General features: G+C 39.0%; 1 protein-coding gene across 1 annotated transcript in view; it reads left to right on the top strand.

The window, feature by feature from the left end:
- The window catches only part of OSBPL11 (oxysterol binding protein like 11), an 88,262-nt gene that overhangs the window by 17,231 nt on the left and 50,390 nt on the right, over positions 1-20,641 (top strand). The window contains exons 2-5 of the mRNA XM_064362120.1: positions 9,561-9,629; positions 12,002-12,177; positions 13,299-13,378; positions 15,845-16,021. Of these exons, the coding sequence (XP_064218190.1) occupies positions 9,561-9,629; positions 12,002-12,177; positions 13,299-13,378; positions 15,845-16,021 (502 nt within the window). The remainder of the gene's footprint in view (positions 1-9,560; positions 9,630-12,001; positions 12,178-13,298; positions 13,379-15,844; positions 16,022-20,641) is intronic.

Genomic DNA, 20,641 nt, shown 5'->3' on the forward strand with positions numbered 1-20,641 from the left:
AAAGAGGTATCTACAAAGATAGAATAGACATTCAGATGGGGGTGGTGGCAGTGAGATTTTTAGTGATCTCTCATTCCGTTGGTCTGTGGTGTCTTGGTCTCGTTGAAATGGCTACTGAGAAGATGTTTTAGAAGTATACGAGGTATCGGCTGGGTGCAGTGACTCACGCCTATAATCCAGCACTTTGGGAACCCAAGGTGGGTGGATCACTTGAGGTCAGGAGTTTGAGACCAGCCTGACCAACACGGTGAAACCCCCTCTCTACTAAAAATATAAAATTAACCAGGCATGGTGGCACATGCCTGTAATCCCAGCTACTCTGGAGGCTGAGGCAGGAGCATTGCTTGAACCCGGGAGGTGGAGGTTGTGGTAAGCCAAGATCACACCATTGTACTCCAGCCAGGGCAACAAGAGTGAAACTCCATCTCAAAAAAAAAAAAAAAAATAAGCAGCATATGGGACATAAGTAAATATTACTATGTCAGTGAAATATTGTACTAAAAAAAGTTCTACTTTTCTCTAAAAGTTTTAATGTGAAATATAATGTTGCCCTTATTTTCAGACTTCATTTGAGAAATAACAGTTTTCTATTGAACAAAACAAAACCTTTAGCATTTTGATTTTTGAGGATCTTTTTTAGTTGTTATTGAGACAGGGTTTTGCAATATCACCCAGGCTGGAGTGCACAGCTTACTGCAGACTTGACCTCCTGGGCTCAAGCAGTCCTCCCACCTCATCCTCCCAAGTAGCTGGGACCACAGGTGCATGCCACCACACCCAGTTAATTTATTTTATTTTTTGTAGAGACAGGGTCTTGCCATGTTGCCCAGGCTGGTTTCTAACTCCTGGGCTCAAATGATCCTCCTGCCTTGGCTTCTCAAGGTGCTAGGATTACAGGTGTGAGCCACTGTGGGTGGCCATTGAGGGTCTTTTACACGCATTTTAGTTTAGGCTGAAAAGGGCATCTCACTTACACATGAGAAAACTGAGGCCCAGAAAGATTAAGTGATTTCACTAAGGTCACTCATGGAGCCAGTCAATGGGAAAGTCAAAATGAAATTCTCTGTCCCACTTAGGTGCTCATTCTGCTGTGTAACACTACCTCACACTTAACCTCACACTTAACTTTTTTTTTTTTTTGAGATGGAGTCTCACTCTGTCACCCAGGCTGGAGTGCAGTGGCATGATCTCTGCTCACTACAACCTCTGCCTCCCAAGTTCAAGCAATTCTCTTGCCTCAGCCTCCTGAGTAGCTGGGATTACAGGCATGTGCCACCACGCCTGGCTAATTTTTTTTGTATTTTTAGTAAAGACAGGGTTTTGCCATGTTGGCCAGGCTGGTCTCAAATTCCTGACCTTAAGTGATCTATCCGCCTTAGCCTCTCAAAGTGTTGGGACTACAGGCATGAGCCACTGTGCCCAACTTTAACTTTTTAAAAACAGAGATAAGAGTTTCGTTCGCTGTGTTGCCCAGGCTGGTCTCAAACTCCTGGGCTCAGACAGTCCTCCAACCTTGGTCTCCCAAAGTGCTGGGATTATAGGTCTGAGCCACCACACCTGGTCACACTTAACTTTTAGAAACTTAATTTTCAACATTGGAGATGTTGAAAAGCCTACTAGTAATGTCCAAACATCCTGTTAATAGGTAAAAGCCGCACCCTGTTTTTGCTGGCAGACAATGCTGTCATAGCGCTGGTGTGGGGAATCAAGCCCCCTTTACATGGAAGGCTGAGAGTTAAATTGGTGAAGCTTTTTTGGAGAGTAGGTTAGCAATATCTATAAAAACTAAAAATGCATCTAGTTCTCACCTTGCAATTTCACTTTTAACAAATATACACAAAGATCTGTATAACTCGGTTCATTGCAGCATTGTTTGTAATAAAAGCCTGAAAATGTCCATTGGTAGGGGGAGTGGTTAAATTTGTAAATGCTATACAATGGTTTACTGTGCAGATGTTAAGGATGAGTTATGTGTTGAAATGAAACCATTCCTGAGAAAACTGTTTCATGAAAAAAAGCAAGCTGCAGAACAGTCTATATAATTGCAGCCATTTCCTTAAAAAACAAAGTTGTGTGTGTGTATGTGTGTGCTTGTAGGTGCATAGATTATTTTTGAAGAGGCATGCAAGACATTGAGGGAAGTCCTTGCCTTTGTCTGGTATAAACCCAGTTGGACATTAAAGTGATGAGAACAGATTTTATTCAGTAGCTACTGACAGGGAGGGAAAGAGCTGAGCTGCCAAGGCGATTAGGCATTTTGAAGGGAGAATGAAGGAGAAGGGAGAGTGGGGCCTCGTAAGAGTCAGAGAAGTAGAAAGTTACCAAGAGTTGACCAATGTAATGTGATTAGACCAGATTGTGTTTTGCTAGCTGGCAGTTACTGAAGTTAGGATTCTCTCCTCCCATAGAGACCGGGAAATAGGGGCCCCATCCTTCCTGATGAATGTATTTCAAAATAATGGCTTTCAAGTCCCTGAGAAAGACACTTCTGACTTTTAAGAGATGCATATGCACAATTGAAAGCCTCTTTAATTGTTTTTATTTTAATTAAATTTATTTATTCTGAGACAGTGTCTCTTTAAGTCCCCCAGGATGGTGTGCAGTGGTAAGATCACAGCTCACTGCAGCCTCCAACTCCTGGGTTCAAGCGGTTGTCTGACCTGAGCCTCCCAAGTAGGTGGGGCTGCAGGCATGTGCCACCATGCCTGGCTAATTTTTGTATTTTTTGTAGAGATGGGGTTCCACCATGTTGCCCAGTCTGGTCTCGAACTCCTGGGCTCAAGTATCTGCCTGCTTTGGCTTCCCAAAGTGCTGGGCTTACAGGCACAAGTCACCATACCTGGCCTTTATTTTTGTTTTTGAGACAGGATCTTGTTCTGTCATGCCTATGCTAGAGTGCAGCGGCATGATCATAGCTCACTGCAGCCTTGAACTCCTGGGCTCAAGTGATCCTTCTCCCACAGCCTTCTGAGCAGATAGGAGTACAAGCACCTGCCCCCACGCCTGACTGATTTTTTGGCTTGTTTGTTTTGATATGGAATCACCCAGGTCACCCAGGCTGGAATGCAATGGTGCAATCTTGGCTCACCTCAATCTCTGCCTCCTGGATTCAAACAATTCTCCTGCCTCAGCCTCCCAAGTAGCTGGGATTACAGGTACCGGCCACCATGCCCAGCTAATTTTTGTATTAATTTTTTAAATAATTTTTAGAGATGGGGTCTTGTTACATTGGCCAGGCTTTTCTCAAACTCTTTGCTTTCAAGTAATACTCCTGCCTTGGCCTCCCAAAGTAGAGGTGTGAGCCAATGCACCCAACCTGTAAACTTTTAAAAAAATGCCCCAAGAAAGGGAAGTCAGGAACCTATGGTCAGATGTTGGCTAGAAAAGATGGTAAATTCTCCTGGCAACATTGAACTTTCTCAGGCAAGTAATTTAGTGGGGGACTGGGGTCATCCTAGGGATGCAGCCTTATGCTGCTAGAAACCAAGTGAGAGTTTTGGTCAAGTCTCTTACAGCAGAGATTTGGATGGAGTTGTTAGGTGCCGAGAAAGTTCTGTAGTTCTTACTTCTGAAAAGGCGAACTGGCAGCTGGAAGATAGGGTTGGATAAGAAACTTTTCTCTGTAATAAACATGTAATACTTGCTGGGAGACAATTCATCATGCCTCTCTTATGTTCCTGCATGTCTGTGAGCAGAGGTAGTGTCATTTGTTCTGTACTATTTTTTTTCAAGATTGTTTGTATGGCAGACAGCCTTGAAAGTTAGAGATTGTATCTCCCTCCAAAACAAATATCAGGTTTATTTACTGTCTAGTATGATAATGTCTCTCTCAAGCAGAAGTCAGGCCCACTTAGTGTTGATTAAAAGATTCGAGTTTCCTAAGCTTTAAGTTCCTTTCCTGTAACATCACCCACTGCATACGTAGGCATCACATGTTCCTCAGCAGTTGCCCTGTGTGATTGAGCTGATAATCTGTCTATTGCTGTTGCTGTGAGAACCAAAGTCTTTGTCTCTAATTTAGGAGTCTTATGTCCTCTGCCAGCATATATGAAACTGTGGCAAGTTAATTTGTTAGCTTGCAAGTAGGGTAAATCTCAAATACTTTGTAGTTGCTGACAAAATACCTACTGGAAAAAATACAATAATTATTTTTTAAAATAAGGTTGGGTGTGGTGACTCATGCCGAGTGGAAGTCTGAGGACCTTTTAGGTCCCATTATTCCCATTTGAAAGTGTCAGGCTAACAAGGTAAGAAAGATAACTAATCTAGAAAATGACCAGTTGGAGCTGGGTGTGGTGGCTCACATCTGCAATCTCAGAATGCCGAGGTCGGAGGATTGCTTGAGCCTGGGGAGTTCAAGGCTGCAGTGAACCATGATGATACCACTGTATTTCAGTCTGGGCAACAGAGTGAGACCCTGACTCTTAAAAAAAAAAAAAGAAAGAAAAAGGAATCCTTTGTCTGCAGACCTTTGCCTGCAGAAGAATTGACTTCCTGGAGTGGAGAGAATCAATATTTCTTGCGCTTACCATGTTGAAATATACTTCAAATATACAGAGGTTGATCAACTGATGAGTGAAGAAAATGTGAGATATATACATGCTGGAATGCTACTGAGCCATAGGAAAGATTTAAAGTGTTTTGCAGCAACTTAGGTAGAGCTGGAGGCCATTATTCTAAGTGAGGTAACTCAGGAATGGAAAACCAAATACCCTCTGTTCTCACTTATAAGTGGGAGCTAAGCTAAGTTATAGGTATGCCAAGACATATAGAGTGGTATAGTGGACATTGGAGACTCAAAATGGGAGAGAGTGGACAGAGGGGTGAGGGATTAAAGTACATATTGAGTACAGTGTACACTACTCAGATGATGGTTGCACTAAAATCTCAGACTTCACTATAAATTCATCCATGTATCCAAAAACCACTTGCAACTCAAAAGTTACTGAAATTTAAAAAAATACATGTTTTTAAAAACACAAATATATAGAGGTTGAAATGTATTATTTCTTATTCTCTCCTCGTTATAAATCTGCAAGATATTTGTTCTCGTCCCCATTTGGAGATGAAGAAATCCAGGTTGAGATTCAGTGCTGTTTGCCTAAGGTCACACTGAAATTTAAATCCTAGGTGTTAAGCCTGTGCTCTTTCCAAAGCTCCCTAACTTTGCAGAGATACTAGAGGTAACTTTCTACTTTTCCATGTAGGAGTTTCTTCCATCATGTCTTCATTCAGTCTCTGTCATCAAATGGCCAGTTAGTTGTCTGTGATAATTGGATTAAGTATAAGTTTTTTCTTCTCTTCTTTCTTTTGATTTTTATAGGCAAACATTTTATATAGCTCTGCTTCTCAAACTTTGTGAAATATCTCTAAAAGTATAAGACAGTACCCTCAAGGCATCTAGTTTGTGATTGATTGATTGATTGATTGATTTTTGAGATGGAGTCTTGCTCCATTGCCCAGGCTGGAGTGTAGTAGTGCGATCTCGGTCCACTGTAATCTCTGCCTACCCGGTTCAAGTGATTTTCCCACCCCAGCGTCCTCTGAGTAGCTTGGACCACAGGTGTGCACTATCACACCCAGCTAATTTTTGTATTTTTAGTAGAGATGGAGTTTTGCCATGTTGGCTAGGCTGGTCTTGAACTCCTGACCTCAAATGATCCACCCACCTCAGCCTCTCAAAGTGCTGGGATTACAGGCATGAGCCACTGTGCCTGGCCTGAGAAAGGGTCTTGCTCTGTTTCCCAGGCTGGAGTGCAATGGCATGATTGCAGCAGCCTCAACTTCCTGGGCTCAAGCAATCCTCCCATCTCAGTGTTCTGAGTAGATGGGATTACTGGCATGTGCCACCCTGCCTGGCTAATTTTTAAATTTTTTGTAGAGACTAGCTCTCACTGTGATGCCCAGGCCCTAGTCTCAAACTCCTAGCTCAAGTGATCCTCCTAAAGTGCTGCTGGGATTATAGGTGTGAGCCAAGGTGCCTGGCCTCTGAATATTCTTGACCACAGACTTATCTTGAAACACTGTCTCTGGTTTCTGTCTTTCCATACTCCTAGTTTTCTTCCCACTACTCAGCTGTTCCTGATCTCTTCTCTGTATTCCCCTTTCCTTAAAACTTTTCCTTAGAGTTTTCTCTTAGACCCTGTCCCATCTCTTGCCATTTAGTAATATTTCCTGAGTGACCTTCTTTACTGCTGTAGCTTCAAATACCAGTTATATGCTTATATGCTGATGACTGCCAAGCCCTAATCATGCTGCCTTACTGGATGTCTCCCTGTGTAGTCTTGCAGGTCCATTAAATTTAACATTTTAAATTGGAACAAATCCAAAACTTCTCTATGATCCCTATCTCAATGAAGGCATTAGTTATCTACCCTGTTGTTCCAGCTGGAAATCTGAGTATTGCCCTTGTCCTTTCTCTCTCACCTTCATTCTTTCTCTCACTTCACATCTACTCATTCATCAGATCTAGTCATTTCAGCCTTCTCACTCACTACTGAATCCTGTGTGTTTGTTTAATGCCTTTTTTATTTGTTTGGTAACTGAAAATGTAGTCCCACTGTGTGTCTTTTCCAGTAGCAGGAGCCCATATTACTGTCTTTTTCTTCGAGGAGATTTATTTCTCTTAGATTAGATTATAGATTTGGGATGGAGAGTTATTCCCTTTTGATTTTATGTTTTTCTATGGTTTTTAGAGTGCTGTGAATTTGGTAGGTATTAAGTAATTGCTTTGAATTGAAAGGATTTGAAACTGTTTAAAAGGTAGCTTAATTTTGAAAACTTTTATATATCTTAAGTCTAATAAAGAGAGTTAAGAAATAAGTATGTTATGGTAATGGAGATTAAAGAATTGAAGGAATTTTTATTAAGATATTTAAAGGAAAATGAGTATCAAACTAAACAATATAATAAAGCCACTTGGCAAAATTCAGTTAATCAGCTATTTTCATAGACTATCAGCTTCCACTACTAATCTCAATTAAATGTTAACAAATTTAAAAGATCAGAAATATACCCAATTTGTTGACCAGTGAAGTTTTTGGAGGACTAAAGAAGAAATTAACTTTTTCATAGCTTATTTTTCAGTGTATTAGTCTCTTTCAGACCATCACTTCTATTTTATAGAATCTAAAATAGTATAATTAGATATGTGGTATGTTCCCACTTCAATAGCTAGATTTTATTCATATTAACAGACACATTAAATCTTCTATAAAAATTTGCACATTTTATTTCCTTTATTGTTTTTAGAGGTGGGGCGGGTCTCGCCATGTTGCCCAGGCTAGTCTCAAACTCCTGGACTCGAGGAGTTGTCCCATCTCAGCCTCCTAAAGTGTTCAGATTACAGACATGAAGCACTACACCAGGCCCTAAACTTTCACACATAACTCAATTATAAGAAGGTATAAGAAAAGAAAGTATGAACAAAAGATGTTCAGTCACAGAGTGCTTTTTATGCTGACCACCAGATGGCACGGTCGTTCCACACCAGCCGTTTACCTTGAATAGTGGCTATTTCTTGGGATACATGGAAAAGGGGAAGAATGAGGGAGGGACATTGGAACCAGCTGTTCCAAAGAATAGGATGTTTTCAAGTTGGTTCTTTGTAACCTGGAGACAGCTGTTTTATATAATAAAAACAGGCTAGCAGTTTACCCTTGCTTATTTGAGTTCCTGGTTCTTTTGAGACTGACTTTATGCTACTACCAAATAAACCATGTCAGTATCCTTATAGTTTTTTTTTTTTCCCGGAAAGTTAACTCTTTAGGTGTATGAGTCAACAAAATGCTAACAACATTAGAAAATTATACACAGAACATTACTCTAATGTGAAATATGAAGATACACTTAGGGCCAGGCGCAGTGGCTCACACCTGTAATCCCAACGCTTTGGGAAGCTGAGGCAGGCTGATCACTTGAGGTTAGGAGTTTGAGACCAGCCTGGCCAACATGGTGAAACTCCATCTCTACCAAAAATACAAAAATTACCTGGGCACGGTGGCAGGTGCCTGTAGTCCCAGCTACTTGGCAGGCAGAGTAAGGAGAATCACGTGAGCCCCAGAGGCAGAGGTTACAGTGAGCTGAGATCACGCCACTGTACTCCAGCCTGGGGGACAGAGCAAGACTCTGTCTCAAAAACAAACAAACAAAAACAAAAAAGATATACTTAGGGTCTTCTTAGCGATTGATGTTACTGAAATTATACACTTTTAAAAATTCATGGCTCATGCCTGTGATCCCAACACTTTGAAAGCTGAAGCGGTAAGATCACTTGAGTCCAGGAGTTTGAGACCAGCCTGGGCAACATAGTGAGATCCCATCTCCAGAAAAATTAAAAAATTAGCTGGTCATGATTGTACATTCCTGTAATTTTAGCTACTCACGGTGCTGAGGTAGGAGGGTCACTTGAGCTATTAAATGAATGAAATAAATAACTTAGATATGACCAAAATGGGGGAATACCTTCAGTAAGTAATAATGAGAGTAGCAACTAAATAAAGATGATATATTTTATTTTATTGCTTTGAAATAAAAATTTTATTTTTCTTAGGTATAAAAAGTATATATAAGGTTTTAAGAAAGTTTTGCCCCATAGTTCACATACATTTGAAGAATATATACAGTCTTAGAACCAGAGGAATTGAACTATAATTGAGTTGTGATGATGTCTTTATTACATGCTAATGGCTATGACTTGACACTTACCTAGTAATGAAAGCTTGGTGTAGAGAACCTAGATTAAGGAGTAATTCCCAAAATGGCGAATTAGGAAATATCTTGGCACTTTGAGAAAATATTTAGGCTGCATACTGCCTCAGACCTTTTATGGATTGATGCAGAATGTAGCAAATATTCAGATTATGGAGCAACAAATATTCAGATTATGGAGCAACAAATATTCAGATTATGGAGCAACAGGACGAAATGGACAAAGAGTAAGTTTTTCTGGTGTTTTTGTTTTGAGATGGAGTCTCACTCTGTCACCCAGGCTGGAGTGCAGTGGTGAGATCTCGGCTCAATGCAACCTTCATCCCCTGGGTTCAAGTGATTCTCCTGCCTTAGCCTCCCAAGTAGCTGGGACTATACATAGGCACTTACACCACACCCGGCCAATCTTTGTGTTTTTAGTAAAGACAGGATTTCACCATGTTGGCCAGGCTGGTCCCAAACTCCTGACCTCAAGTGATCCTCCTGCCTTGGCCTCCCAAAGTGCTGGGGTTACAGGCTCAAGCCACTGTGCCTGGCCAGTCCATTTATAATATATTTGTTTTATGTTTATATAATTTTATATTTGTATACCAATTTTACATTTGGAATGTTTATAATAATATGTAATTTATGAGTATTGCACTTGTTTTGAGGAAATTGATAAAGTCCTGTAGATATGTAATTTGGGAAATTAAATGCCTCTGTTGACCTATATGTTTTATTTCTGAGTAAAATTTGAGGCATTTATATAGCGTATATGTATCTAAAGCTATTCTGAAAATTGTACCATTATCTTCCTGGGATTTCTTCTAATTTTTACTAACTCTGGCTTCTTTTTCTTTTTGAAACAGTGATCACATGGAAAACGTGTGTGGCTATTTAATGAAGTATACCAACCTTGTCACTGGGTGGCAGTACAGGTAAGTGTGATTATTTGTGTCACATCAGTCTCTCCTAAGAGACCAGAAATAAGGCCTGATGATTTTATATTTTGATATTACTTCAGACAAACATGGCTGGGAAACCTTTTAGAGAAGGATTTGCCACATTTTCGAAAAGTTTGGTGACTTCTTCTCAGAGGGTGGGAAAAGTTGATATCTGTCCAAGTGGCAGCCTCTAAACGCCTCAGTTGTTAATGTTGTATTAGGACTAGAATCGCTTGTTCACTTGCCTTGGCCATTTTATACTTGCAGAAATTAGGTTCCTAGGGAAAGAGAGGTAGGGGTTTGGAGGTAGCAAACACATTTGTGTTAGGTTCCTGTCTTGTGCCAGATTCACAACTTCTCTGGGATCTTGGAGAAATTATGTAACCAACCCAAGGTCACACATGCTGTCAGGAAGCAGGAAAACCAGCTATCTCAAATTCTTTGTAGAATTGGTAGTTGTGGGGCAGGCATATTAAACTGGATCAAATTGTCTACCAAGTTCTAGTATAGAACAGGCTAACATGTAGAATGCCAGACTTCTCCAAACCCAAACATGAATTTTTTTTTTTTGAGATGGAGTCTTGCTGTGTCACCTAGCTGGATGATCGTGCAATGGCATGATCTCGGCTCACTGCAACCTCTACCTCCCAGGTTCAAGTGATTCTCCGGCCTCCTGAATAGTTAGAATTACAAGCATGTCCTACCACACCTGGCTAATTTTTGTGTTTTTTGTAGAGATGGAGGTTTCACCATTTTGATCAGGCTGGTCTCGAACTCCTGACCTCATGTGATCCACCTGCCTTGGCCTCCCAAAGTGCTGGGATCACAGGCATGAGGCGTCACACCTGGCCACCCAAACATAAATTTTAAAAGTTTAAAACTTTTTAGAGTTACTTTTTAACTTAATTAATTACTTTTTGGAGAAATGGTACTTGCCCAGGCTGGAGTACAGTGGTGTGATCTCAGCTTACTGTAACCTCCACCTCCTGGGCTCAAATGATCCTCCTGCCCCAGCCTCCCAAGTAAGTGGGACTACAGGCATGCACTACCACATCCGGCTAATTTTTGTATTTTTTTGTAGAGACAGGGTTTTACCATGTTGGCCAGACTGGTCTAGAAGTCCTATACTCAAGCAATCTCAACCCATCCAGCCCTTTTAGAGTTACTTTCTTTTTTTTTTTCTGAGCTGGAGTCTCTCTCTGTTGCCCAGGCTGGAGTGCAGTGGTGTGATCTCGGCTCACCGTGATCTCCGCCTCCCAGGTTCAAGCAATTCTAATATCTTAGCCTCCCAAGTAGCTGGGATTAGAGGCACATGGTGCCAAGCCCAGCTAATTTTTTGTATTTTAGTAGAGACATGGTTTCACCGTGTTGCCCAGGCTGGTCTTGAATTCCTGAGCTCAGGCAATTCATCTGCCTCAGCCTCCCAAAGTGTTGGGATTACAGGTATGAGCCACCACCTCCGCTGTAGAGTTACTTTTTAAAAAGGGGGCCTGGCACGGTAATCCCAGCTACTCAGGAGGCTGAGGCACAAGAATCGCTTCAACCCAGGAGGCGGAGGTTGCAGTGAGCTGAGATGACACCACTGCACTCCAGCCTGGATGACAAAGAGTAACTCTATCTCAAAAAAAAGAAATTATTACATTTACTTAAATTGGAATTTCTGAAGTATATTTTTGAAAGTAGTTAGTCTAGAACCAAATCAGAACATTATTTTCCAAAGTGTGTATTTCATCAAATTCTTTTCCAGAGTGTATCAGCATTTCATCATTTAGTTTCAAGTTCCTTCTGCTTCTGCATCTCCAATTGCAGCCTTTTCATTTTTAAACAGAAATAATCTTTAGTTTTGACCTATTTAATGATACATTCACAAAATCTTTTTTACCTTGTTATTCTCATTGTATATTTCACTGATTAAATCTTAAATCAGATGCATATCTTGCTTAGCATATCTTGCCTTAACTTCAAAGCTCATATTTTGATTTATTTCCAGTTAATTTTAATAAAAATTTTCACTACCATTTGTCCTTTGGCAGTTTACCCTCTGTTAATTAATTATGGGGAAAAATCTTTCTCTGAAAGGATACGATATCTTTGCTTCCTTTCATGCATTAACTGATAGGTCTATTACTTAATAAATGCCTCTCCCTCAGCTGAAGGGTTTATATCTTTTATTAAACTCATTCAATTTTTAGTAATCTTCACTGCTAGAAAACTCAATCTAGTGTTTCCAAGTACTTCTTGAAATGCTTTTAAATTTTATTTTTTTAATAGCAAAACCCCAAAATGTGTAAGGGTTGAAATTTGCTTTGCTTTAGTTTGCTGAGGGAAAATGTTTACAAATTATGGATTTTAAAAAATCATTACAGGTTTTTTGTTTTAAACAATGAAGCTGGGCTGTTGGAGTACTTTGTGAATGAACAGTCTAGAAATCAAAAACCTAGAGGAACTTTGCAGCTTGCAGGAGCTGTAATATCACCCAGTGATGAGGATTCTCACACCTTCACTGTAAACGCTGCCAGTGGGGAACAATATAAACTCAGAGGTATGACCAAGATATGAGAATTAATTCTGTGATTTTCTTCTATTTTTGAGCCGTTGGTGTATTACGTGCTTTCATTTGGGCTTTGTAAATGGTAACTACTCTTGTCAGTGATATAAGTACAATATTCCAAACCTTGAAACTGCTTTGAGAATTTATGAAATCTGTTGTAATAAGTAACTTTTTTCAAGTGGGACAATGTATGTTTGTTTAGGACTGGCCCCTCTAAAAAGCGGTGCAGATGAAACTCTACTGAAAATCTAGAAACATAGACTTTAAATGATATTTTTTTATGTATTTCTCTCTTTTACTTGGTTTGGTTTATATGCCCTCTTTGCAGTTTTCAGTAACTAATGTACATTATTGGGATTTATTTTAATGTCCATATTCATTAAGATAATGGGCCAGTGCAGTGGCTCACGCATATAATTCCAGTACTTTGCGAGGCCAGGGTGTACAGGTCATGAGGTCAGGAGATCGAGACCATTCTGGCCAACATGGTGAAACTCTATCTCTACTAAAAATACAAAATTTAGCCCAGCGTGGTGGCAGCGTGCCTGTAATCCCAGCTGCTTGGGAGGCCGAGACAGGAGAAATCGCTTGAACCAGGGAGCTGGAGGTTGCAGTGAGCCAAGATCGTGCCACTGCACTCCAGCCTGGCGACAGAGTGATATTCTGTCTCAAAAAAAAAAAGTGTAACGTCTGTTAAGGTAAATGTAATTTGTGTAGAAGTTTTTTATTTAATAAATACACAGACTATAATGGTAATCCTAAGTGGGTGTGCTCCTACAGATGTGAAAGTATTGATTACACATCAAATAATTAATAACAGGGTCCTTTCTTTAGATAAGAACCCATTTTTATGAGTTACAACGTGTCAGTCTCACATCCTCACCTCACTGCATGTAATTTATCCTTTTAATGAAGTAGCCACATCCAGCTACTGTGTTCCCTAACAAGGTTGGTGCTTTGGCCTCTTTTCTGCCTCCCTCCAGTCAGGGAAGTTTGCTCTAGTGAGAGCAAGACCAGTATCTGTGCATCAGTGATATGATATTCATACTGTAGGTGATGAATTGTGTTCCAAAATAAATAAATATAAAATAACTTTTACATTCTTTTAACAGCTACAGATGCAAAAGAGCGACAGCATTGGGTTAGCAGACTTCAGATATGTACACAACATCATACTGAAGCTATTGGAAAGGTATGTAGATTTATATACAATATTAATATACAAAAATTAGAAGGGATTTTTTTATTTTTTACCTTTTAAAATTGAGATGCTGTTCACATACTGTAAAATTCATCCTTTTAACGTGTGTATAATCCTGTGGTTTTTAGTATATTCACAAGGTTGTTCAACCATTGCCACTTTCTTTTTTTTTATTTTATTTTATTTATTTATTTGTTTATTTATTTTTTGAGATGGAGTCTCACTCTGTGGCCCAGGTTGGAGTGCAGTAGCACGATCTTGGATCACTGAAACCTTCACCTCCTAGGTTCAACTGATTCGCCTGTTTTAGTCTCCTGAGTAGCTGGGACTATAGGCACACACCACCACACCCAGCTAATTTTTGTATTTTTAGTAGATACAGGGTTTCACCATGTTGGTGAACTCACCTCAAGTGATCCACCTGCCTTGGCCTCCTAAAGTGCTGGGATTATAGGCGTAAGCCACCACGCCCTGCCCCATTGCAACTTTCTAATTTCAGAACATTTTCATCCTTCCCACCAAAAGATAAAAAACCCAGAGCCATTAACAGTAACTCTCTGTTCTCCCCTTCCCAATCCTCTAGCAAACACTAATATATTTTCTGTACCATGGATTTGTCTATTCTGGGAATTTTATGTAAATTGAACCATGTAATAGGGGGTTTATTGCATCTGGCTTCTTTCATTTAGCATAATGTCTTCAAGGTTCATTCATGTTGTTGCATGTATCAGTACTTTATCCCTTCATTCCTTTTTAAAGGCTATAGTACATAAAAAAAAAAAGGTAATATATCTATACAATATTATGCACTCAGCAATATAGTACATTTCCTAGTGGTCTCGATCTCCTGACTTGATGATCTGTACACCTTGGCCTCACAAACTACTGGAATTACATGTGTGAGCCACCATACTGGCCCATTATTTTAATGAATGTGGATATTAAAATAAATCCCAATAATGTACATTAGTTACTGAAAACTGCAATATAGTACACATCCTAATGTACTATATTGCTGAGTGCATAATATTGTATACCTTTTTAAATGTACTATATTGCTGAGTGAATAATATTGTGTAGGTATACTACTTTTTTTTAATCCATTCATTGGTTGGTGGACATTGGGTTATTTTCATTTTACAGATATTAGGAATAATGCTGCCATGAACACTTGTGTTCAAGTTTTTATGTGAACATATGGTTTGATTTCTCTAGGGTATCTATCTGGGCCAAACTGTTTTCCAAAGTGGCCACACTATTTTACGTTCCCATCAACAATGTCTGGAATTCTAATTTCTGTGTATCCTTGCCAACAATTGTTATTGTTCTTCAAAAAAATTATTATGATTATCTTAATGGATATGAAGTGGAATCTATTGTGGTTTTGATTTCGTTTTTCTAGTGACTAATCATGTTGAGCACCTTTTCATGTGCTTATTGGTTAATCATTTGTGTATCTTCTTTGGAGTGTTTTAAAAAATATTTTTCAAGGCAAAAGGATAGTCTTACTACTTGAAATCTGAAGTTAGAGATATCTGAAAAGTAATATATGGGCAGCAGATTTAAAGGATTTCATACCTAGGTGATGACAAGTTGTGTTTTACTATTTTTTTTTAATCTGGTGGTTTCTCCCAGAAGTGACTTTTTAAAACCTGTTTGTAATTTCGGCCTAAAACCTAGTCTTCAGAAAATCCAACACGACAGCTTTTCTCATACTGCAAGATTCTAGTCGTTGTCAGTGAGAAAGTACTAGTTTGTATCAAAGGATACTTGGCATGTTACATTAGGAATTGTACTATATTGCTGAGTGCATTTTTTGTGTTAATCATGGTGTTTAAGGCTGGGCACGGTGGCTCATGGCATGTAATCCCAGCACTTTGGGAAACTGAGGTGGGCAGATTACCTGAGATCAGGAGTTCAAGACCAGCCTGGCCAACATGGCAAAACCCTGTCTCTACTAAAAATACAAACATTAACTAGGTCTAGTGGCACACACCTATAATCTCAGCTACTCAGGAGGCTGAGGCAGGGGAATCACTTGAATCTGTGAAGCAGAGGTTGCAGTGAGCCAAGATCACACCACTGCACTCTAGCCTGGGTGACAGGCTGAGTCTCAATCTCAAAAAATAAAAAAATTAAAAAAAAAAACCATGGTGTTTAAAAATCTGAAATCAGAAACTTTTTGTTATTCTAATATTTGTAAAATGTGAAAGAATATTTTTTGACAGCACAAAGCTGGAAAATAATTTTCTAAATAAATTATCAGTTTACTTTGGGATATGTAAAATGTTTAAACTTTAAGTATCTCAGATTTTATCATCTTCGGAAATGTTCTTGTAATCTGTTCAGTTAATTTAGTTTAGACATTGCTCATGTGTAAGTCTTAAGTGTAGTTTGATGGCTAGACATTCTAAATTAAAGAAGAAAACAAAAGCAATGATTTTCTTTGTCTAACAGAATAATCCTCCTCTGAAGTCACGGAGCTTTTCACTTGCTTCTAGTGGTAATTCTCCTATATCGCAGAGGAGACCAAGTCAAAATACCATTTCTTTTTTTAATGTTGGACATTCCAAACTGCAATCAGTGAGCAAAAGAACTAATTTACCTCCAGACCATCTTGTGGAAGTCAGAGAAGTAAGTATGAATTAAAGTCAAGTTAAAATGTACAAAATGATCTTATCTGCTTGGTTTTGTCACACAAAAAAAATCCCATAAATATTGTTTGTGTCTTTCAAGGGCCTTCATTGTTTCCCATCTAGTGTGCTGAGATAATTTTTATTGTTTAATTCCTGAATATATAGAGTGTCTTAAGTTTCCTCATGTCTGTTAGCTATATACTAGATACGTGGTCATTTTTCAGAAGTCTGTATCTTTAAATTCTCCAGTAAAAGTACAGACTTTTTTGATGTGAATTTTATGATCAAAAGGGTAATTAAGCCTAGCAGGAAGGCTACATAGCCAAACAAGTGATTCTTTCAAAAAACAAGCAAACTGATATAGACCAGGCATGATGACTCAAGGCCATAATCTCAGCACTTTGGGAAGCCAAGGTGGTAGGATCGTGGGAGCCTAGGAGTTTGCGACCAGCTTGGGCAACAAAGTCAGACCCTGTGTCTAAAAAAAAAAAATTTTTTTTAATTTTAGCTAGGGGTGGTGGTGTGCACCTACAGTACCAAATACCCAAGTAGCTGAGGTGAGAAGACCCCTTAAGCCCAGGAGTTTGAGGTTGCAGTGAGCTATGATTGTGCCACAGCACTCCAGCCTGGGTAGCAGAGTGAAACCCTGTTGCAGAAAAACACAAATGGTGGCTGGGTGGGTGTCCCATGCCTGTAATTCTAACACTTTGGGAGGCTAAGACAGGAGGATCGCCTGAGCACAGTAGTTCAAGACCAGCCTGGGCAACATAATGAGATCTGTCTCTAAAACAAACAACACACACACACACACACACACACACACACACACACACACACACAATTTTATGGCTGGGCACTGTGGCTCACATCTTTAATTCCAGCACTTTGGGAGGCCAAGGCAGGTGGATCATGAGGTCAGGAGATCGAGATCATTCTGGCCAACATGGTGAAAGCCTGTCTCTATAAAATACAAAAAATTAGCTGAGCTTGGTGGCGCATGCCTGTAGTCCCAGCTACTTGGGAGAATGAGGCAGGAGAATTGCTTGAACCCAGGAGGCGGAGGTTGCAGTGAGACAAGATTGCACCACTGCACTCCAGCCCGGGTGACAGAGTGAGACTCCATCTCAAAAAAAATTTATATATATATATATATATTTTAATTTCAAACATATAGAATCATTAAATCCTTGATGTTGCCTTATATCACCATTTCTCTTTCTTTTAAACTGTGTACCAAATAATTCTAGTTAATAAAGCATGCAGCTTGTTAAGTTCTAAATATTCCAGACTTTGCTTGCTGAATTAAATTTGGTAGGGCTTATAGATATCTATATGAATTGGTGAAAACAATATCATAAATCACACCCAAATGATTCAAAGTAGGAGGTTAGGAGAATGTAACTGTCAAGGTATTTTGGGTTGTATTTATAGATGAAGAAATTGATGCGGCAAGATGAAGTAACATGCTTGAGATACACAGACAATTGCTTTTGATTCACTTTCTAATCCTGTTATGTAAACAAATTATGGTTACAAAAGACCCTTTTTCATAAAACTCTGTATTTTTAGTATTCATGACAATGGTATTCCATTTATAGACAAATGTCAGTGTTCGTCTTTTTTTTTTTGGAGACAGAGTCTTGCTCTGTTACCCAGGCTAGAGTGCAGTGGCGCGACCTCGGCTCACTGTAGCCTCTGCCTCCCGGGTTCAAGTGATCCTCTCACTTCAGCCTCCCAAGTAGCTGGGACAACAGGCATCTGCCAGTACGCCTGGCTAATTTTTGTATTTTTAGTAGAGACAGGGTTTTGCCATGTTGGCCAGGCTCATCTCAAACTCCTGACCTCAGATAATCCACACGCCTTGGCCTCCCAGAGTGCTGGGATTACAGGCATGAGCTAATGTGAGCAGCCAGTGTTTGTCTTTTGAGGAAACCAAGATACTTCTACCTTTATCTAGAGTGGAAGAGAAGGAAACATTAAACATGATTAAGATCCAAGACACAGAATAAAGAAAAGCATTTAGGGGCAGCCTTATGTCATAATGTATTATTTAACCCTTAAAAACTAAGCAGCCACGAAATTCTTGGAGCTTTTCAATCATGGCTAGTGATGGGAGTTTGAGGGGGGCTTCTGGGATGCTGGTAATGTTCTGTTTCTTGGTCTGAGTGTTGGTTACCTTGTGTGTTTAGTTCATCAAAATTCATTAAGCCCATATACTTGTGATGTGTAGCTGTCTGTACCCTGTATGTCCGTATACTTCGGTAGAAAGTTAGAAACAAGCAAAAAGTGCATAGTTGAAGTTGTCATGTCAATATTTAACATATAACTGGCACTTGAGAGTGGAAAGAATGAGTCCCTGTTTCACAACTACCTCTTCGGGAAGGTTCCAGCATTAATTTACAGAATTGGCATAGTTTAATGTCAGTCTCTCCTTGAATTATGGCTCTAGTAATTACTCTAGGGTTTGGGTGGTAACCATGGTTTGGCAGTCCCTGTGTCACTGCCACTCCTTCACCCCCACACATGCCAAAAAAAAATGTATTAGCTGAGTATCTGTGTCTTCATTAGGTTAGTATTTTTGCATTTAAGAACCCAACAAACTGTAAGATTAAGTCAAACTATAAGATTATAACTACATTAGGAACATTCCTATATTCCAGTGGAATAATTTTGTTTCTGAGAAAACAGTCCTTTTGGAATGTTTATATTATTTTTTATCCTCCAGACAAATATTAAACAAATACCTCCAGAACCAGTTTTTCCTTTAAATTTTAGTTTATTGCTGATATAAAGTCATTAAAACCTAGTCTCTGGAGGCATATTGTTTTCTAGTCTATTTATTTATTTAGAGATGGAGTTTTGCTCTTGTTGCTCAGGCTGGAGTGCAGTGGCCTGATATCGGCTCACTACAACCTCCGCCTCCTGGACTCAAGCGATTCTCCTGCCTCAGCCTCCCAAGTAAGTGGGATTGCAGGCACCCGTCGCTACGCCTGGTTAATTTTTGTATTTTTAGTAGAGATGAGGTTTCACCACATTGGCCAGACCAGTCTTGAACTCCTAACCTCAAGTGATCCACCTGCCTCGGCCTCCCAAAGTGCTGGGATTACAGGTGTGAGCCAACATGCCTGGCCAGCTTTTGTTTTAAGTGGGTTAAATACTGATATTATTAATATTTACCTTATTAGAAATTAAAACAGGAGTTAAAGTAACTTGTTAATTTTTAAAAAAATAATAAACAAACTACATGTTAGCATAAATAACATTTTTATGTCAAAGTTATCTTTTCCAAAACAAAATCATTATGGATAAGAGTAGGTTGTTTTACATTTTTGCAGTTCCTTCAATGTCTGGCCTTAGAGAACACAGTGGAATTCTTATATCAGTTTCTGTATTCAATCTGCTGTAGTATGTTGTTTTGGTTGGACTACATGATGAAAATTTGGCCATTTACAGATAATGTGTTTGGAAAAAAGAGGAACATTGTAATAGCATTTTTAGCTAATTGTGGCTATTCTTTGGTACTATACCAAAACTTGACAACTGATAGTTTCTTAAATGTTAGATGCAGAGTGGAATCTAATACATATCAGTGAACTTTTTGTATTTTGTTACATGAAAATCCATTGGTCTATCCTGCACTTTGAATGGATCTTTAACCCCTCCATGATTTTGTAACACTATGCATTCATTAGTCGTTTCAGAGACATTAGTTTACAGAGTTATGCAGATCTTGCAAATATTGATCCATTTTATTATTATACAATTTCTAAAATTCACATATATTAACATCCCTTGTGTCATCGAAAAAGTATTGGGAAGCTGTCAGATATACCAGATAAGGTTGTCCGAAATACTCATTTTCATTTTAAAGCTCAAATTTTGTAATTGGTAACAAATACAGTCGTTTCTTTAATTGATAGGCTCATTTTATTCAATCTTGAGAAAATGTCTACCTCATTCCCCAAACATGAATCTCCATAGTTTCTGTCATTCTTTCACATCAGAATGGTAATCTGTGAAAAAAAAAAAAATAGTTCAGCTTACAAGTCGGTCATACAAATGCTTTTCCCCAGGCAACCTCTGTGTGTTGGTATGTGACAGAAATGCTTTTTATGTACTTCCCACTTTTTATATAGAGATTTTTAAAATTGTGTACTCAAGTCAAGATGTAGTAAATTTAATGATTTTTACTGCTTTTACAAGGACATTCTTAAGTAAATTGGCTTTTTTTCTTCCTGTGAGTACATGGCAGGTAAAGAATACAGTGACCACTAGTGGGTTTGGTGTCACTGCCTTTTCCTTTTTACTAATGTTCTAGCAGTTTTACCCACCATTGCTTTTACACCATTAATGCAGATGTTACCACAGTGAAAAAGGCAAATAACTTCTTTTTTTTCTTTTATTTTTCTATTTTTATTTATTTTTTCCACATTTCTCTTGACTTTGTAGCTTGGCAATTTATTTGAATTATTATAAAAATAGTTTGACTTCACAGACTCTCTGAAAGGAGTCTCACGGGGGTCTCTGCAGAGCACACTTTGAGAATTACTGTACCAGAATTATCCAGTTCCAGGAGGTTGTGTTACAAAGATATAAATTGTTCTGAGTTTGAAAGGAA

The sequence above is a fragment of the Aotus nancymaae genome, unplaced genomic scaffold (assembly GCF_030222135.1).
Source record: "Aotus nancymaae isolate 86718 unplaced genomic scaffold, 86718_ANA_hifiasm-v0.15.2.pri h1tg000046l, whole genome shotgun sequence".
Taxonomy (NCBI): domain Eukaryota; kingdom Metazoa; phylum Chordata; class Mammalia; order Primates; family Aotidae; genus Aotus; species Aotus nancymaae.